Below are 20,987 nucleotides of genomic sequence, written 5' to 3'. Positions count from 1 at the left end.
TCCCATTGAAAGCATTTTAGTTTTTTCTTATTCAGTATCAGTTTTTTTAGGCTTTTTTTTTTAATTTTCAGTTCTGTTTTTTTTTAGTTTTTTTTTTTTTAACTTTAAAAAATGTGCTAAAAATTTGGTTTTAAACCCAAAAGAATTCAAGGTTTTCATTTCTAAAAGCTTATTTACACATTCTGGGTCCGCCACTGCCTCACCTACTTCATATACATATACAATGTCCACTTGCTTTATTATCTACATATTTTATATACATCCATTGTCTTTCTCCCAGCATAGTAATAAGCTTAAGCTGAATCACAACAATGGCGATGGAGGGGAAAAATGTGGGAAGAATCAAATTGGGTTCAGAAGGACTTGCAGTATCTGCTCAAGGACTTGGTTGTATGGGTATGTCCGCTTTCTACGGGCCGCCCAAACCTGAACCCGATATGATCCAACTCATCCACCACGCCATTAACTCCGGCGTCACTCTTCTCGATACTTCCGATGTATATGGGCCCCACACTAACGAGATCCTCCTTGGCAAGGTATCAATCAATTTGTTAATTTTTTGAGTTTTATGCAGAAAGATTGTTGTACCTAATGTTAAATAGGTTGAACCTTGTGGTGTCTTGGAATGATGTGATTGACAGAGGCGTATTCAGGATTTTGACATATGGGTGCACTATTATAAAAATGTTGATTGATGATTTAAATTTGATACCAATTATCACTTAGAGAAGTGTTATCTAGTTTTAGAAAGAAAAATAAAACAAGATAAATTTAAAATTCAAATTTCCAACTTGGCGGATAAAGGTGTATTCAGTCATAATCGCATTATGTGATACTTCGAGTGTGCGTTCAGGATTCACGTGAACCCGGTAACCCCCATTAAATACACCTTTGGTGATTGGGTATATGGTTGAAAGTTGTATTTTTTTTTCCCTGAAAGTTGAAGTTATCTTTGGACATTACATTTCACTTAATTATTTTTTAGAGTTTTGCGAGTTATAAGGTAGAAAATTGAACAGTCGGTCATTAGTTCTTTGTTTGACTATATTTCATGGTGGCTCCTTCTATTTGTTTCTTCCCATCGGTTGAATTACAACAACAATCTATTTAGTGAAATCTTACTATATGGGGTCTGAAGAAGGTAAAGTGTATATAAATTTTATCATTATCTCGTGCAGGTATAAAAATTGTTTCTGAAATATTCTCGGCTTAAGTACATCAAACTCAAGTACAAGAATAAATTAATGATGAAGAGACCATAACAATTAATAAGAAAGCAATGTAAAGTTTACACGAAAGAAATAATAATAATAACAATAACAAAATAATATGATACATATGGCTAAAACTACAAGGATATGACTAGTGCTACACAACAATCTACACAATGCAAGACAATACTCTATTCCTACTATTTTATTAATCCTAATATACAATCTTCACTCCTTCCTATCTAGAGTCAAGTGCTCGATAATTTGAAGTTGCATCATGTCTTGTCTAATCACCCCTTTCAATATTTTTTTTACCTACTTCTACCCCTCCACATAACCAGCTACAACCAACCTCTCACACCTCATCATTCGAACGTTAGTGTACCTCCTTTTCACATGTCCAAAGTGACTAATAATCTTATTGAATGGAAAAATGAAAAGTCAACGACTAGTATATGATTAATTTAAATCGTCTTATTCAAATAACTACTCCAATAATTTATCTAGTGTTTGTTGAATTCATAGTCACAAGGGTTCATAAGGTCTTCTAGTTTAAATAAAAAAATTCTTAGCAATAGAAAATATGAAGCACATTATGACTAGTGACGCGTGTGCTTACATATAATAAAGTTACGTTTGTGCTTATATATAGAAAACACTTCTTCAAACTTTTAAGCTAAACCACAACAATGGCGAAAGAGGGAAAAAATGTGGGAAGAATCAAATTAGGTTCAGAAGGACTTGAAGTATCTGCTCAAGGACTTGGTTGTATGGGTATGTCCGCTTTTTACGGGCCGCCCAAACCCGAACCCGATATGATCCAACTCATTCACCACGCCATTAACTCCGGCGTCACTCTTCTCGATACTTCCGATTTATATGGGCCCTACACTAACGAGATCCTACTTGGCAAGGTATCAATTTTTTAATTTTTTTTAAGTTTTATGCAGTAGGATGGTTGTACCTAATGTTAAATATGTTTGTACCTTGTGGTGTCTTGGAATGATGTGTGATTGGGTATTTGGTAGAAACTTGAAAAAAAAAAAAGTTTTTGAAAGTTGAAGTTATGTTTGGACATTACATTTCACTTGATATTTTTTAGAGTTTTGCGAGTTACAAGGTAGAAAATTGAACCCTCGATCATTAGTGCTTTGTTTGACTATATTTCATGGTGGCTCCATCTATTTGTTTTTCCCCACCGATTGAATTACAACAACAATATATCTAGTAAAATCTCACTATATGGGGTCTAAAGAAGGTAGAGTGTTGTATACATATTTTATCATTATCTCATGCAGGTAGAAAAACTGTTTCTGAAATATTTTCGGCTTAAGTACATCAAACTCAAGTATAAGAATAAATTAACAATGAAGAGAGCATAATAAATAATTAATAATTAATAAGAAAGCAATGTAAAGTTTACAGTAACAATGACAAAATAATATGATAATCAAAATACTGTAAATAATATATGACTAAAACTACAAGGATATGACTAGTGTTACACACAATCTACGCAAGGCATGACAATACTCTATTATCCCTACTATTTTTTTTTATCCTAATATACAATCTTCGTTCCTTACTATCTAGAGTCAGGTGCTCGATAATATGAAACTGCACCATATCTTGTCTAATAACTTCTTTCAATACTTTTTCAACCTGCTTCCACTCCTCCACATAACCACCTACAACCGGCCTCTCACACCTCATCATTGAAACATTAGCGTACCTCCTCTTCACATAACCACTTATTGAATGGAAAAATGAAAAGTCAACAACAAGTATTTAAATCGTCTTATTCAAATAACTACTCCAATAATTTATCTAGTGTTTGTTGAATTCATAGTCACAAGGGTTCATAAGGTCTTCAATGTTTAATTAAAAAATTCTTGGCAATAGAGAAAATGAAACACATTATGACTAGTGACGCGTGTGCTTACATATAATAAAGTTATGTGTGTGTTTATATATAGAAAAAACACTTCTTCGAACTTTTAAAGTGAACCACAATAATGGCGAAAGAGGAAAAAAATGTGGGAAGATTCAAATTAGGTTCAGAAGGACTTGAAGTATCTGTTCAAGGACTTGGTTGTATGGGTATGTCCGCTTTTTACGGGTCGCCCAAACCCGAACCCGATATGATCCAACTCATTCACCATGCCGTTAACTCCGGCGTTACATTTCTTGATACTTCCAATAGTTATGGGCCACACACTAACGAAATCCTCCTTGGCAAGGTATCAATTTGTATTTTGATTATTGATATAAAAAAGTTGCAATTTATAGTAATTTTTGTATAATTTTTAAATATCTAAATTTTTAATTTAAAATCTTAAATTGATATAACCTAATTTAACTTTGAGTATTAGTTACATAATTCTTAGAGTTTTATGTAGCAGGGTGGTTGTACATAATGTTAAATATGTTGTACCTTGTGGTGTCTTGGAAATATGATGTGTGATTTGGTTGGAACTTGAAAACAAAAAAGAAGAGTTTTTAAAGTTGATGTTATGTTTGAACATTGCATTTCACTTGAAAAAAATTGAAATATTGTGAGTTAAAGGTGGGAATTGAATTTTGTGAGTTACAATGTGTGAATCTCTTTTAACTAATAATAAAAACTTAAATTATTGTATCCTAATAAGACATACTTCAATTTCTAAGATACTTATACCTGATTAGACATAAATTTGGAAAAAGAAAATAGTTAGAGGGCTTGTGAAAATGCCATCTCAACTCAATGAGAATACCAACCAAAGAGCCCAATCCAAAAGGGGAAGAGGGTATCCAAATTCCTACCACTCTCTAAAGATGAGTTCTCTATTTGAAATAGAAAGCCTCCTCCACCAACGAATCTTTTTTTTTTTTTTTTTTTTCATTTTCTTATTACATATTTAAAAAGAAATATTTTTCCTGGTTGCCTACCAACACCAAGATTGGTATTAATCAGATAAAAAGGTCTTGTCTTTTTTCTCTGCATGCCCATATATCAGTTGGTATGAGTAAACTCCTCTTATAAGCTCTCAGATTTATCTTTTCAAGAATACGAAAAAGATTCAATCTTCTTATTATCTCTTCTTCAATTCTTCTCATGTAATTACCACTATCTTATTATCTCGGAAAAGCTTCAACAATAACCATCGACACGGTGCTGCTTCCACCTCCAATGTCCACCAATGACGCCAAACCCTCAAAGATACCTGCACAACAATAAGAAATCAACAAATTGGAGATCAATCTCCAATCGACGGCCATTGCATCGTTCAGAACACCATTGAAACCTAGCTCTTCATCAGTACCTTTTTGATGAATACTTTAAGAAATCCGTACATATAAATTGGGTATCAAAGAGAATCAATAATCCATTTTCTATGCAAACAAGTCAAAATACGTATATAAATTGTGGTCTAGAAGTTGAGAAATACTCAATTTATATATGAAAAAAAGTATGAAAGAAGAGAACTGAACATAAAAAAAAATAAAAATCAGAAGAGAAAAAGACACTTAATATGGAGACAACACTGAAGAGTGAGCAGTGATGGCAAGAGAGGAGGTCTCTTTATTTGTGTCTAAAGTGTAATTCTAGTCACATAGCTAGATATTATTTAGTAGTAAAAGACTCATTTATCCTTGGCTGTTCTTGGCGTTCTCTTTCTAAAAATTCCTTTTTAGTGTGTGGATAATAGATAGGTAGGCCTATTATTTAATAGTAAAAGATTCTTTTACCCTTGGTCGTCCTAATTCTTCATGCTTCTATATAGTAGATAGAAATATATATAATATAATATAGATAGAAAAACACTTCTTCGAACTTTTAAAGTGAACCACAATAATGGCGAAAGAGGGAAAAAATGTGGGAAGAATCAAATTAGGTTCAGAAGGACTTGAAGTATCTGTTCAAGGACTTGGTTGTATGGGTATGTCAGCTTTTTACGGGTCGCCCAAACCCGAACCCGATATGATCCAACTCGTTCACCATGCCATTAACTCCGGCGTTACATTTCTTGATACCTCCAATAGTTATGGGCCACACACTAACGAAATCCTCCTTGGCAAGGTATCAATTTTATTTTTTTTCAAGGTATCAATTTGTATTTTGATTATTGATATAAAAAAATTGCAATTTATAGTAATTTTTGTATAATTTTTAACTTAAAATCTTAAATTGATATAACTTAATTTAGCTTTGAGAATTAGTTACTCTCTATAAGTGCAACATGACAACAAAAAATGAACAGAGTGAGTAATTCTCTGAGTTGTATGTAGTAGGGTGGTTGTACATAATGTTAAGTATGTTGTACCTTGTGGTGTCTTGGAAATATGATGTGTGATTTGGTTGGAACTTGAAAAACAAAAGAGAAGAGTTTTTGAAGTTGATGTTATGTTTGAACATTGCATTTTACTTGAAAAAATTTGAAATTGTGAGTTACAAGGTGGAAATTCATATTCAGTAAATTTCACGGAGAAGTTTGAGTGTACATAGACCTTACTAACGTGAAAGTAGAGAGTTGTTTATGAAGACTCAAGTGCATCAAACCTAGGTACAAGAAGAAGAAAACAATGAAGAGAGCGTAACCATTAAAAAGAAAGCAATGTAAAAGTCTACAAGAGAGAAACAGTAACAACAACAAAATAATGTATTGATCAAAATACAATAAACAACATATGACTAGAACTACAAGGGTATGACAAGTGCTACGTAACAATCTACACAAGGCAAGACAACACACACTATTCCTATTAACCTTCTATCCTAATATAAAATTACATCATGTCTTGTCTAATCATCTGATCTTGATACTTTTTCAGCCTACTTCCTTTACCTCCGCATACCATCTACAATCAGCCTCTCTCACTTTCTTATCTTGGCATCAACTCACGTCCTATTCCTAAAATGACTAATAATCTTATTAAATGGAAAAATGAAAAGTCATAAACTAGTATATAAAATTCCTTAGCAATAGAGAATGAAACACATTAATGACGCATGTGCTTACATATAATACATAAAACGCATGTGCTTACATATTATAAATAAAGTAATATTAGTGCTTATATATAGAAACACTTCTTCGAATTTTTTAACTGAATCACAACAATGGCCAAAGAGGGAAAAAATATGGGAAGAATTAAATTGGGTTCAGAGGGACTTGAAGTATCTGTTCAAGGACTTGGTTGTCTGGGTATGTCCGATTTCTATGGGCCGCCCAAACCCGAACCCGATATGATTGAACTAATACACCATGCCATTAACTCCGGCATAACATTTTTCGATACTTCTAATAGTTATGGGCCTTACATTAACGAAATCCTCCTTGGCAAGGTATCAATTTCTTAATTCTTGTAGGATGGTTGTACCTAATCGAACATGAGTAATAAGTTGAAAGTTCAGGTAGCTAGTTAACTAACTGAGCTACTAAAATTCTAATACAGGCATTGAAGGGAGGAATGAGGGAACGAGTCGAGTTAGCAACAAAATTTGGTATACATTTTGCAGATGGAAAGAGAGAAGTACGTGGCGAGCCAGCCTATGTAAGGGCAGCATGCGAGGCTAGCTTAAAGAGACTTGATGTTGATTGCATAGACTTGTACTACCAGCACCGGATTGATACACGTGTGCCCATTGAAGTAACGGTTGGTTTCTCTTTTCCACAACTCTGTAAAATGGCTCAATGCTGCATAAAAAAATACACTATCAGCGTTTTTTATGCTTTACAATTCTTGTTTTACTAGGTTGGAGAACTTAAGAAGCTGGTTGAAGAGGGGAAAATAAAATATATAGGTCTATCGGAGGCTTCAGCATCAACAATTAGAAGAGCACATGCTGTTCATCCAATAACAGCAGTACAATTAGAATGGTCTCTATGGTCGAGAGATGTAGAAGAAGAAATAATCCCTACTTGCAGGTTTTTTCTTCTTTTTGTTTATTTTTCGTGTTTGAGGTTTATAGCAATGTGAGATCCTGATCTGTTAACTGTTCAGAGAACTCGGAATTGGGATTGTAGCATACAGTCCACTAGGCCGGGGCTTTTTATCATCCGGTCCAAAGCTGGTTGAGGACTTGACAAATGAAGATTTCCGAAAGGTTTAGATTATATTTATTGTTTGTTTTGAGTTCCAACATATTCACATTATGTTTAATTGCAGTGCATTTGACTTGAAATGATCTCCAACTTTGCAGCATCTACCGAGGTTTCAGGGCGAAAATCTTGAGCATAACAAAAAATTTTACGAGAGGATTTGTCAAATGGCAGCTAAGAAGGGATGCACCCCGTCTCAACTCGCGTTGGCCTGGGTACATCACCAAGGAAACGACGTGTGCCCCATACCGGGCACCACTAAGATTGAAAACTTCAACCAGAACATTGGAGCTCTGTCCATAAAGCTAACATCAGAAGACATGGCAGAGCTTGAATCTATTGCTTCAGCTAATGCAGTCCAGGGTGATAGGTACGGTTCGGTTGCGCCTACCTACAAAGATTCAGAAACTCCACCCCTTTCAGAATGGAAGGCTACATAAATGATGAGTTGTTCTTGTGTTGTGCAGTGTATGCAATGAGAAAGTTTGTTTTTCTTTTTTTCTGTTTCAAAACTATTGTGCCACTTGCTGATGGTTCAAATAATAAAATCAATTCTCTGTTTGTGGACTTCTACCTATGGAGTAAAATATTGATACCGATTGGGGTTTGTATTAGTTATTCGACCTATCCGTAACTTACTTCCTATCAAATATCGTATAAGTTATACCAAAATTAATATAAGAATAACTTAAAAAGTATATTAAGTTAGGCAATCAACATGAATTTCATATCCATGATACAAACATATATATTAATTCAGATTGTACAAAGTTACGAAAGCAAATTAATATCCACAATTGAAACATATACACTAATTTCAATTTGCACAACATTATAAAAAATGATTTCATGTTCAGTTGTCGACATACATACTAATTCAGATTTGCATCAAGTTACAAAAATAATTTCACATTTAGGATTCGAAAGTACATATTAATTCAAATTTGCACAAAGTTACAAAAGCGATCTTTTGTCCAAAATTCGAACACACACTAATTTCGATTTGCACAAAGTTACAGAAACAATTTCACATGCAGAATTCGAACATACATACTAATTTAGATTTACACAAAGTTGCAAAAGCGATTTCATATCCATACTAATTCAAACTTGCACAAAGTTACAAAAATGATTCCATATTCGAGATTCAAAGTTCAAACGTACATACTAATTTAAATTTGCACAAAAGTTATAAAAGTTATTTCATATACAAGATTGGAACGAACAAACATATTCAAACTCACACAAAGTTACATAAACGATTTCATATCAAGGATTCAATCATACATACTAATTCAAATTTACACAAATTTATAAAAACAATTTCATATTCAAGATTCGAACTTTCCAAACGTAAGTAAACGCTCAACCACAACTTTGGCGGTTTGTCATTTGTCAATACCTCATCTAATTAACAACCTTTATATATACAATACAATATCCACTTGCTCTATTACGTGCATATTTGCAGAGTAATAAGCTTAAGCTGAATCACAACAATGGCGGCAGAGGGAACAAAAGTGGGAAGAATGAAATTGGGTTCAGAGGGATTTGAAGTATCTGCTCAAGGACTTGGTTGTATGGGTATGTCCGCTTTTTACGGGCCGCCCAAACCCGAACCCGATATGATCCAACTCATCCACCACGCCATTAACTCCGGCGTCACTTTTCTCGATACTTCCGATGTATATGGACCCCACACTAACGAGATCCTCCTTGGCAAGGTATCAATTTGTTAATTTCTGTGAGTTTTATGCAGTAGGATGTATGTACCTAATGTTAAATATGTTGTACATTTTTTTTTTCTTTTTGGTGATTGGCTTTTCTTGTGCTTGAGCTGAACTGTTTTCTGGATTTCTATGCATTTATGCATTGATTTTATTGTACCGTATGCCTGTTCTGTTGTACCTTTTGGTTTTGGAGTTTTGGTGTTTGAGCTAGAATAATTGTAACATATGCAAAATGTGCTGGTTCATAAAGCTTAAAAGACTTGTACTTTTTGCACCCGTGGGTGTAGTCTAATGGTCAATGAAATGAGTTGAGAACACGAGGTCTCAGATTCAATCCAGACACCATGGTTATCAATAATATAGAAAGGACTCTACTTTTTGTTTTAGGTTGGGTTGGAGTTGGTGCTATTCTTTACCTGTTTTAAGTCTCTTGAGTTGGACCTTACCAAGAAATGTAGTTCATGGTTCTTCAAACCTTGTATATTTTCTGGGGTGCTAGCATAAGCGAATTCAAAATTTGAACTTTATGTCCCCATCTGTCCTAGCTTTGGTGCATAGAGTTATCTGATATCTGTTGCTGGTGGGAGGTGGTAGGTATCCTGTGGAATTAGTCGAGGTATGCGAAAGCTAGGCTGGACACCACGGTCATGAAACAAAAAAATTTGAACTTTATGGGTTCGCACTCAAATTTTATCATATGCCGTCTAATTTACTGGTTCAAAATCTATCATTTATACTAATTTATTGAGCTTTTTAATGCATATACATGGTCTAAGCCAAAGCTATTGGGTTCAGATGAGTCGATAGGTTCTTTACTAGATCCGCCCTGGGTGCTGGTGGATGGTTTCCGCTGGGTGCTTGGAATTTGAAGGTTCCAATATATGAAATCAGTGCTACTATGCAGAGTTTATCCTTGTTATAGCTAGTTCCAACAAATTCATTCTATATTCTTATAGTCTGATTATTTAGATGCTAAAATCTATCGAGGTCAGGATAAGGGCACACGTAGCAAGAATTGAAGTGAAATGATAGAAATAACAGAAAACAGAAAGCTCAGAGACAGAGAGGAGGAGAGGGAGTTGTTTTATTATTGATCCGCTGTCCAGTAAAAGAAAAAAGCTTTCTTGTCGATACGAAGTCAGCCAGTTCTAAGAACAGGAATACTAGTAAATTAAAGAAAGATCTTTCTGGAGTGTAATGTAGTAGTTGCAGCGAGTAATTGATGATTGATGTCCTTGCTTGTAGGGGCAAGGCTCCTTTCACAGGGTAAAGAAGAGGGTCTCTATGTAATTCGTTTGTTTTTTTTTTCAAATGACGAGAGTCATGGTCAGTTGCTAAGAGCGTGACTCTCGGTTCTTGGGTCGGCTGAGAGTCTCTTGGTCCTCAAGGTTATATGATAATCCATGACCATTGTATTTGTGCAGGCTCTGAAGGGCGGGATGAGGGAACGAGTTGAGTTAGCAACAAAATTTGCTGTATGTTTTGCAGATGGAAAAATGCAAGTGCGCGGAGAGCCAGCCTATGTAAGGGCAGCATGCGAGGCTAGCTTAAAGCGACTTGATGTTGACTGCATAGACTTGTACTACCAGCACCGGATTGATACACGCGTGCCCATTGAAGTAACGGTTGGTTCTCTATTCCACAACTCTGTAAAATGAATGTTATGAACGTTTCCTAATCCACGATGGAGGATAAAATGATTGACTTGTTTGGATACAATATATATTTTACAAACACTAAATGGCTTCAATGCTGATCAACAGACACAATCATTTTGGAGTTGATCTGGTTGTTGAAAGCCAGTCTCTGTATATGTTTATAGTACAATCGTTGCGATTATAATCCAAATGGCTTTCTACACAGACAAAAAAACAAGAAGAATTGATCCTCCAGAAATGGGAAGAAGCAATATGAAGTTGAGACAAAATTAGATGCAACTGCACTCTAATTTAAACTTTTCCGACTTCTAGTTTACATCTCTGAGCTTGATGAACCATTTAAAGAATTTAAAATGAGCAGCCGGTACCTCTGATATAATGCATGGGTAACCTTTAGAGAGTATTGGCATAGACCAATACATTTCAGCCGCGCACCAATTAAGTGGGGTGCTTATATTGTTTAATTTTTTCGCATCTTTGTTCAAATGGTTAATGATCATCATTTTTCCCCCTTTGAATATCTTGTTTTACTAGGTTGGAGAACTTAAGAAGCTGGTTGAAGAGGGTAAAATTAAATATATAGGTCTATCGGAGGCTTCAGCATCAACAATTAGAAGAGCACATGCTGTTCATCCAATAACAGCGGTACAATTAGAATGGTCTCTATGGTCTACTTGCAGGTACTTTCTTCTTTGGGTTAATTTTTCGTGTTTGGCTCTATAGCAATTCGAGCTCCTGATGTACGCCTATGTGTGAACTGTTTAGAGAACTTGGAATCGGGATTGTAGCATATAGTCCACTAGGGCGTGGATTTTTGTCATCTGGACCAAAGCTTCTTGAGGACTGCTCAAATGAAGATTTCCGAAAGGTTAGGTTGTGTTTATTGTTCGTCTTGGAGTTCCAGCATATTCATATCATGTTTAATTTCAGTGCGCATTTGGGTTGTTAGTGTAATATGGGGCATGGTTTGATCTTCAATTTTGCAGTATCTACCGAGGTTCCAGGGCGAGAATCTTGAGCATAACAAAAAACTGTATGAGAGGATTTGTGAAATGGCAGATAAGAGGGGATGCACCCCGTCTCAACTCGCGTTGGCCTGGGTACATCACCAAGGAAACGACGTGTGTCCCATCCCGGGCACCACTAAGATTGAAAACTTCAATCAGAACATTGGAGCTCTGTCCATAAAGCTTACATCAGAAGACATGGCAGAGCTTGAATCCATTGCTTCAGCTAATGCAGTCCAGGGTGATAGGTACGGTTCGGCTGCGGCTACCTACAAAGATTCAGAAACTCCACCCCTTTCAGCATGGAAGGCTACATAAATGATGAGTTATTCTTTTGTTGTGAAATGTATCCAATGAGAAACTTTATTTTTTTTCTGTTTCAAAACTATTGTGCTACTTGCTGTTGTTTCAAATAATAAATTATGTGTCCAAACATAATTTAAACTTGCAACTTTTAAGTTTGAACATGCTTGCCATCTGATCAATCCCTCTCATCCAATGCAACTTGATTCTTTTTTTAAAGAAATAAATATATTTTCAAATGATATGATATATAAATACATTCAAACTTAACCTCAAATAGCAGGTAAGCACTCCGACTTTGAGAGTGCACATATAAACACCTTAATCCGGTCTAAATGACAATTTGGATACGACGGTAACATGACACATAATTTTTGGTATTTAGATGATTATTTTGTAATTTTAAGTGTTTAATTGACATGAAGACGAATTAAAGGTATTTAGATGTGCAATGATAAATTGACTATTTACTTACCAGCCGCCGCGCATAATTATAAACCACAGTCCTTCACATTTAGCAGAGTGAAACGACAACAATGGCGACGGAAGGAACAAAAGTGGGAAGAATGAAATTGGGTTCAGAGGGGCTTGAAGTATCTGCTCAAGGACTTGGTTGTATGGGTATGTCCGCTTTTTACGGGCCGCCCAAACCCGAACCCGAAATGATCGAACTAATCCACCATGCCATTAACTCCGGCGTCACTCTTCTTGATACCTCCGATGTATATGGGCCTTACACCAACGAAATCCTCATTGGTAATGTATGATATTCAACTTCTTTCCCCCAAATGCTTAATTTTTTTTGATGAATTCAAATCTCTGAGTTTATTCAGTAGGATGGTTGTACATAATGCTTTAATTGTTGTACCTTTTTTTTTGTCATGAATTCAAATCCTTATCCTCTTAAATCTCGTGCCAAGTAAAAACCAGACAAACAAATTGAAACAGGGGATGATCATTTTTGGAAGGGACTAATAAAGAGTGTCACATGAAATGAGACGAGACTGAGAGAGTATTTAGTACTAATTACTTGTGGTTGAAGTTACATACGCAGAATATGATTGTTCTCCGAGCTTAAAGTCTTGTACTTTTCCGTTTCGGGTTGGTGGTGGGATTGGTATGAGACTGCGAGGTACTATTCCATGTTTTCACCTGACAATGTGCTACGTTGCAGATGCATAAACCTCGCGAGTTGTACCTTAATGATGAAGAAGTATTGTTCATGATTCTTTAAATCTGTATCCTCATGCGTGATTTCTACTTTTAGTATTTGAGCTTACTTTGTTTTTTTCCGGCGAATAGTCATTGTTTTCTTGATATGAGGTATACAGAAACAAAAGTGCCGTGAGCTTGTATTTTCTTATAATAGTAATGTCTAGATTAGCTTCCACGCACCTTGCTTATTCACCGTGTACTTGCTGCCTTCCACTAGCACAAATATTGAGTAACTTTACACACCAAGGCTTAGACAGATGAAATGAAATCATTTTATTTTTGTCTCCGCTGAGATTTAAATCGAACTTTCGAAAGTTTGCATCGACTTCACCAACCATAAACCACTCTTAAGCTTATTCATTCATCGCATAAGCAAGTGAGAAATTTTAACCATTTTGCAAGAATTGTTACTTGAAGTTCTGATAGTTATGTATCTATGTAGGCTTTGAAGGGAGGGATGAGAGAACGAGCTGTATTAGCAACAAAATTTGGTATTGTTTTAGGAGATGAAAAGAAAGCAGAAGGAAAGAGAGAAGTGCATGGAAATCCAGCCTATGTAAGGTCAGCGTGCGAGGCTAGTTTAAAGCGACTTGATGTTGACTGTATAGACTTGTACTATCAGCACCGAATTGATACACGTGTTCCCATTGAAGTCACGGTTAGTTCTCTTTTTCCATTTATGATCTTTGTAGTTACTGATTATTTATTCAGGAAAATGATGTAGTAGTTGATCTTACTCGGAGGATGTACTGCTGAGGAAGTAGTGCTGCTAAAATCAAACAAAATAATTTCTGTATAGTAGTTATGTTATATCTACAAATGCTTGACTGTAATACGAACTTCTGGCTAGTATTCGAGTAAATGTTTTACTTAATATCTCAGTGCAATATTTCGGAATTGATCTTAGCCGTTGTTAGCCACACTGCCCTTATTGTCCAAATCAGCAAAACAATTCACTGTCTTTCTGCTTTAATAAAAAGGAAAACAACAACAAAAGAAATGATCATCCGGAGACAGGAATCAAACAATAGGAAGATGAACAGAAAAATAGATGTTACTGCTCTCTTTTTTAGACTATTGTCAACATTTCTTATTCCCTTGAGATTCCTGCTTTACTAGGTTGGAGAACTTAAGAAGCTGGTCGAAGAAGGTAAGATAAAATATATAGGTCTATCCGAGGCTTCAGCATCAACAATTAGAAGAGCACATGCTGTTCATCCAATAACAGCAGTACAATTAGAATGGTCTCTATGGTCGAGAGATGTAGAGGAAGAAATAATCCCTACTTGCAGGTTTAATCTTCTTTCTGTTAGTTTTCGTGTTTGGGGTCTATAGCAATGTGAGATTCTGATGTTCGCCTATCTGTTAACCATTCAGAGAACTCGGAATTGGGATTGTGGCATACAGTCCACTGGGACGGGGCTTTTTGTCTTCCGGTCCAAAGCTGCTTGAGGAATTGTCAAATGAAGACTACCGAAAGGTTTGCTTTGTTGTTTCGTATTTCAAACATATTGCTATCATGTTTAATTGCATCGATGTTTTTCTGTTGCGAGTATATTTACTTGTTTTAGGGAAGAAAGAGTTTTGAATAATAAGCTATTTGATCTGGATGATATTACTAGGAACAAAAGCTTTCAATAGGTTGTATCAAAAGTCATGAAGTATGAACTTTACATTGTCCCTTATATATTGCCATTTGCTTAATTGGTATACAATGCTCTCCTTTGTGCTATTATTTGTATTCCTCTACTTGCTACACGATATAATGGGAGAGTTTAGTCATGTATTCAATTTGTTGGACTTAAAATCGATCCACAATTTTGCAGCATCTTCCAAGGTTCCAGGCCGAGAATCTTGAGCATAACAAAAAGCTGTATGAGCGGATTTGTCAAATGGCAGCTAAGAAGGGATGCACTCCCTCTCAACTAGCCTTGGCCTGGGTACATCACCAAGGAAACGACGTGTGTCCCATTCCTGGCACCACTAAGATTGAAAACTTCAACCAGAACATTGGAGCTCTGTCCGTAAAGTTAACATCAGAAGACATGGCAGAACTTGAATCTATTGCCTCAGCTAACGCAGTCCAGGGTGATCGATATATACCTGGTATGAGTACTTTCAAAAATTCAGAAACGCCGCCCCTTTCAGCATGGAAGGCTACATGATGTTGCAGTTGCTTGAGTTGTTCTTGTGTTTGTGCATAATATGCACTGAGAAAGTATATTTCTCTGTTTCAAAATTCAAACTATAGTGCCATTTGCTGGTTCAAATAATAAATTGCATGTTTATGTTTGTAGACAGTGGCGGAGCCACCATATCTTTAGGGGGTCATCCGAACTCCTTCGATGGAAAATTATATTATTTTCACATAGTTAAAATAATTTTTTAGGTATATATAGTAGATGTCGAACCCCCTTCGAGTACTTCATGTGTTTATTTCTTTAGATTTTGAACCCTTTTATTGAAAATTTTGGCTTCGCCACTGTTTGTAGACTTTTACCTATGGAGTAAAATACTGATATTTATTCCTCCATTGCCTTACAAAATATGTATAATTCAATCTTTTTCCTTAATTGGACAGAGTCGAAAAGTATTTTTCAAATCATGATAGTGTCTAGGCAAACTTGCGTTCTTCGATTATTGTCACTAATTTAGCTAGTTTAGCTATAGACACTTTTTTAGCATGTTTAGCTTCCAAAATTGCTGAAGTCCTGCGTTACGATATTATCACAAAAGACATCTATAAAGTTACATAAATAATTTTTCGAAACAAGCTTGAAATAATATAATATGATGCAATTTTTCGAAAAAAAGTTATTCATGGCAATAAAATGCTCATACAACCCCTATGGTCCTCTTATTATCAATAATGACGTATGTGCTTACATATTCTTTGTCACAATCCATAATCAGCGCATAAAATATTACTCCGATCCCGCTCCTTTAATATTTAATAAAAAAATATTCATCTCTATAATTAAAGCTATATACATTATTAGTGTTAAGCTTTTGTACTATCAAGTTATAAATACTAAGTAGATTTATATATGTCGTGTTATTGGTATTCAGACTTTATATTTATATATAAAAAATATTTAAAATGTACAATAATCTATTCAAGATTAGTGTCAAGAATTCATAATTACTTTTTTTAACTCTCTGCGAATTTAGTAATTCTTTTTAGGGAAAATTGTATATAATAACAAACTATTAATTCAAATTAAATGCTATAAATATAGTTTGATTTAATTGTACCTCATAGCAAACTGTTGCTATTTCACCTCTCTCCTAGTGAATCTCGCTCGCCACTCTCGTTCTCTCCCTCGCCTCTCTCGTTTTTTATACAAACGCAAGTGTATAAAGTGTGTTTGTGTTTGTATAAAGCGAGAGAAAATTGTATATATACATATATTTTCGTTCCCCTCTCTCCCCTCTCCCAGATCTCGCTCGCCACTCTCCTAGATCTCGCTATCTCACTTTATACAAAAAACGCAAATTGTATAAAATGCGTTTCTGTTTGTATAAAGCGAGAGAAAATTGTATATATACATATATTTTCGTTCCCCTCTCCCAGTTCTCGCTCGCCACTCTCCCAGATCTCTCTCTCACTCGTCTCTCTCACTTTATACAAAAACGCAAATGTATAAAATGAGTGAAAATTGTATATATACATATATTTTCGTTCCCATCTCTCCCCTCTCCCAGATCTCACTCGCCACTCTCCCAGATCTCGCTCGCTCACTCGCCTCTCTCACTTTATACAAATTGATCTTTTTGTATATGTATACCAAAACAGATTATACAACTGCTTTCTTTTGTATATGTATAGCGAAATATACATATTTATGTTTGCCATGGAGCGCAATTATGCAAACTTTGTTATAACATACAACTATGAATTTTGTGTTTGTTATATGTGAAAATTGCTTTTTTTTTATTATTATATTTGTATTAAAAGATTAATTATATATATATATATATGAACCCAATAACCATGACCATTATGCATTGCACACTTTCACAATGTTACAAAATTAGATCCATCCGAACTTCTTACTTTCCATGTAAATCATATATTTATCTATAAATATTCACTAAAATATACTTTATTTCATACTAAAAGATCATTTGGTACGATAGATTAAAAAAATTAACTCTAAAATAATTTTTGAGTATCCTTTATACTCATAAAATTCAAATCCCGAACTTAGGTGCATACGTATGCCTTGTAAAGTTCATCATGAATGACAATTAACACAACTAGCCGCCAGATACAGTCCTTCAATGTCAGCTATAAATAAATCATAAATTTCTTCACTATCTCTCATAATAATAATCATTATTAGCTAAATGGAGAAAGAGGGAACAAAAATGAGAAAAATCAAATTGGGTTCAGTTGGGCTTGAAGTATCTGCTCAAGGGCTTGGTTGTATGGGTATGTCCGCTAATTTTTATGGGCTACCCAAACCCGAACCCGAAATGATCAACGTGATCCACCATGCCATTAACTCCGGCGTTACCCTTCTTGATACTGCCGATATCTATGGACCCAACACTAATGAAATACTCATCGGCAAGGTAATATTACTCTCCGCGTTTCAATTTATTTGTCTGGTTTTAATTAGACACGAAGTTTAAGAAAGTAAAAAAAAGTTGAATCTTGTGATTTTAAACTAAAGAATGTGTTTCAAAGTTATAAATTGAAACGGAGAGAACAATTAAATGTTTATGCACTAGTATGGGTGTACGTAATGCATTAACTGTTGTACTTTTTGGTTTTGGGTTTTTGGTAGGAGTGTGGTTTGTTACTTGCTAATTACTGGTGTTTCAGCTGGAGTAATTTATTTATTTTTACTTATGCAATATATGATTGTTCTTAGTGCTTAAAGTCTTGTACTTTACGTTTTGGGGTTGGTATGATGCATTATATTTTGTTGTTTTCACCTGATAATCAGTGGTTGGTGGATATATGTATAATGAACTTGTATTTCCAATGTACTCTAGATGGATTTTTTCTAATGACGATAGTGTCTATATCAACTTCCGTGCACCTTGACTATTTCATCTAGATACCTGTTATCTTCCACCAGCATAGGTATCTAGTAACTTTACTCACTAAGACTTAGACATACGGAAATAAGCTACATCGTATTTTTGTCTCCGTTAAGATTTAAACCGTAGTTTCCAAGGTTTGCATCAACTTCGTGAACTATTTAACAATGCCCTTCGTCTCTGATAATTACGTATCTATGTAGGCTTTGAAGGGAGGGATGAGAGAGCGAGTTGTGTTAGCAACAAAATTTGGTGTTGTTTTAGCATCAGATGATAAGAGAGCAGAGGGAAACAGAGAAGTGCATGGTGATCCAGCCTATGTGAGGGCAGCGTGCGAGGCTAGCTTAAAGCGACTTGATGTTGACTGCATTGACTTGTACTATCAGCACCGAATTGATACACGTGTGCCCATTGAAATCACGGTTGGTCTTCTTTCTCTTCAATTTATAACTCTATAAAATGCAGGCTTTAAAATGATCAACATTTCTTGTTCCTTTGAACTCTGTTTTACTAGATTCGAGAACTTAAGAAACTGGTTGAAGAGGGTAAAATAAAGCACATAGGTTTATCTGAGGCATCAGCATCAACAATTAGAAGGGCGCATGCAGTTCATCCAATAACAGCAGTCGAGTTAGAATGGTCTCTGTGGTCGAGAGACGTGGAGGAAGAAATAGTTCCTACCTGCAGGTATATTTACTTCTTTTCTGTTGTTTTTTCATGTTAGTGTGCGGTCTATAACAATGTGAGATCTTGATGTTCATCTGCTAGGGAACTTGGAATTGGAATTGTGGCTTACAGTCCACTAGGACGGGGCTTTTTGTCATCAGGTCCGAAGCTGCTTGAGGATATGGAAAATGAAGACTACCGAAAGGTTTGCTTTGTATTTATTGTTGTTTTGAGTTTCAAACTTATTAGATTTGCTTGTATTTGTGTATGGTTTTGGATTTCAAACATATAGATATAATGTTTCATTGTTGTGTATTTTTATCGCGAGTATATTTCTGTCCTTAAATGTATATAAGGAGCATGGTAGTTAGTTAATGCATACATATTGCCTTTTGACCTTGTTGATTGAGAATCGTATTTGTGGCTACTGATATTGAATGAACTTAACATTTGTGCTACTCTGTATACGATGCACTAAAGTCGAAAAATACATGTTTGACTCAAATAGATGTTCAATTTTTGCAGCATCTACCAAGGTTCCAGGCTGAGAATCTTGAGCAGAACAAAATCTTGTACGAGCGGATTTGTGAAATGGCTGCAAAGAAGGGATGCACCCCTTCTCAACTGGCGTTGGCCTGGGTACATCACCAAGGAAACGACGTGTGTCCCATCCCAGGCACCACTAAGATTGAAAATTTCAACCAGAACATTGAAGCTTTGTCCATAAAGTTAACATCAGAAGATATGGAAGAGCTTGAATCCATTGCTTCAGCTAATGCAGTCCAGGGTGATCGGTATATTCCTGGTATGAGTACTCATAAGAATTCAGAAACTCCGCCCGTTTCATCGTGGAAGGCTACAGAATGATGCAATCGCTTAACTAGTGTCTCAGAGTATGTAATTAGTGTGAGTGCGTGTGTGTTAAGTCGAGCTAAGTGTTTTCTGTATTTTGCGCGCTGTAATATAGAGTATATTTTTCGATTTCAGTCTATCGTGCTACTTACGATGTTATAATGGTATAAACAATAAACTTGTGACTCTCTTTTACAATTTTTTTGAAATGATTCTATTTGGTGTTGGCCGAAGAACATGCCCTGGATTTCCATTGGCATTGAAATTGATGCCAGTAATGTTGGAAACTTGAGGCATACATTGAGCCAAAATACTTAGACATGGAGGAGAAATTTGGTGCCATCTTAGCCAAAGCTCATCCTTTGAAAACTATCTCATCTCCTCTTTGATATTGCTCGATCGATAAATATTTATCTAATATCGATTTTCTAATTATATCACTTTACATAATTACCAGCCACCATCATCAATAACCTTTTGTCATATATAATAAATCAAAATCATAACTCAAAGGTGTTTGCAACATGTTCATGCCTTATTTGAAAAAAAATGGTTTCATATTCTTGATTGATCGATTATTTTTCTCTCCACATGTGTATCTATTACCAATTTCGAATGGTCACAAAAGTAGCATATTCGAAATTGAGTGACCATTCGATATTATCATTAGTGTTTTAAAAGTAAAATTTCGTGACGTATTTATAAAAAAAATGTTACGCAAGTATATAATTACTTTCACAGTGTTACCAAATAGGAAAGATGCGATACTAATACTTGTTATTTGAATTATTCTCAAACTTCTTTATCTCTATAGATTAAAAATTATTATGTATCATTCAATTATTCAAAAATTATGAGGGTCAACAATCTTAACTAAAGATTTTAACACATAGTTTGTGTAAGATATGTTAGGCGAGCCTCGAGCGTTGTGCGTTGGATGTGCTTAGGGCATACAGTCGGACGTTTAGGGCGTAAGTCTTACAAAACTAAGCCCCACACTTGAGTCTCGAAGCATTTTGCTAAAGTCCCACCCTAGGGCGATCCCCAAGGCAAGTCCCAACAAAGTTTTTTAAAACACTGATTATCACATTCCACTCCCCCTCCCCCGTGAAACTACCCTTATCTACACTAAAACATAAACTACCCTTATCTACACTAAAACATAGTTATTCCCCCTCCCCCCTTAAGACCAAAAGTTCCTTAAAAGTTA

General features: G+C 35.3%; 1 protein-coding gene across 9 annotated transcripts; it reads left to right on the top strand.

The window, feature by feature from the left end:
• The first annotated feature begins 1,900 nt into the window (after nt 1-1,900).
• LOC125851360 (auxin-induced protein PCNT115) lies at nt 1,901-19,979 on the top strand. 9 transcript variants are annotated; one of them, XM_049531147.1, is made up of 6 exons: nt 1,901-2,125; nt 6,648-6,848; nt 6,948-7,120; nt 7,197-7,299; nt 7,396-7,664; nt 11,938-12,158. In XM_049531147.1, the coding sequence occupies exons 1-6, from the start codon at nt 1,901-1,903 to the stop codon at nt 12,005-12,007; spliced, it is 1,041 nt and encodes a 346-aa protein (XP_049387104.1). In that variant the 3' UTR covers nt 12,008-12,158. The 9 variants fall into 9 exon arrangements, with proteins under 9 accessions (XP_049387104.1, XP_049387105.1, XP_049387103.1 ...); XM_049531146.1 differs by lacking the exon at nt 1,901-2,125 and adding an exon at nt 5,011-5,271; XM_049531145.1 differs by lacking the exon at nt 1,901-2,125 and adding an exon at nt 6,304-6,537.
• Nucleotides 19,980-20,987: the final 1,008 nt, after the last annotated feature.

This window comes from Solanum stenotomum, unplaced genomic scaffold, assembly GCF_019186545.1.
Source record: "Solanum stenotomum isolate F172 unplaced genomic scaffold, ASM1918654v1 scaffold25311, whole genome shotgun sequence".
In the NCBI taxonomy this organism is placed as follows: domain Eukaryota; kingdom Viridiplantae; phylum Streptophyta; class Magnoliopsida; order Solanales; family Solanaceae; genus Solanum; species Solanum stenotomum.
Note: the sequence above shows the minus strand (reverse complement) of the source record. Positions and strands in the feature narration are given on the sequence as shown.

Excerpts from the sequence above, each read along its gene's own strand:
- LOC125851360 (XM_049531141.1), top strand. The coding sequence starts at position 17,558 with ATGGAGAAAGAGGGAACAAAAATGAGAAAAATCAAATTGGGTTCAGTT. Across the intron at positions 17,786-18,462 it reads ATGAAATACTCATCGGCAAG|GCTTTGAAGGGAGGGATGAG; the intron begins GTAATATTACTC and ends GTATCTATGTAG. Across the intron at positions 18,682-18,773 it reads GTGTGCCCATTGAAATCACG|ATTCGAGAACTTAAGAAACT; the intron begins GTTGGTCTTCTT and ends CTGTTTTACTAG.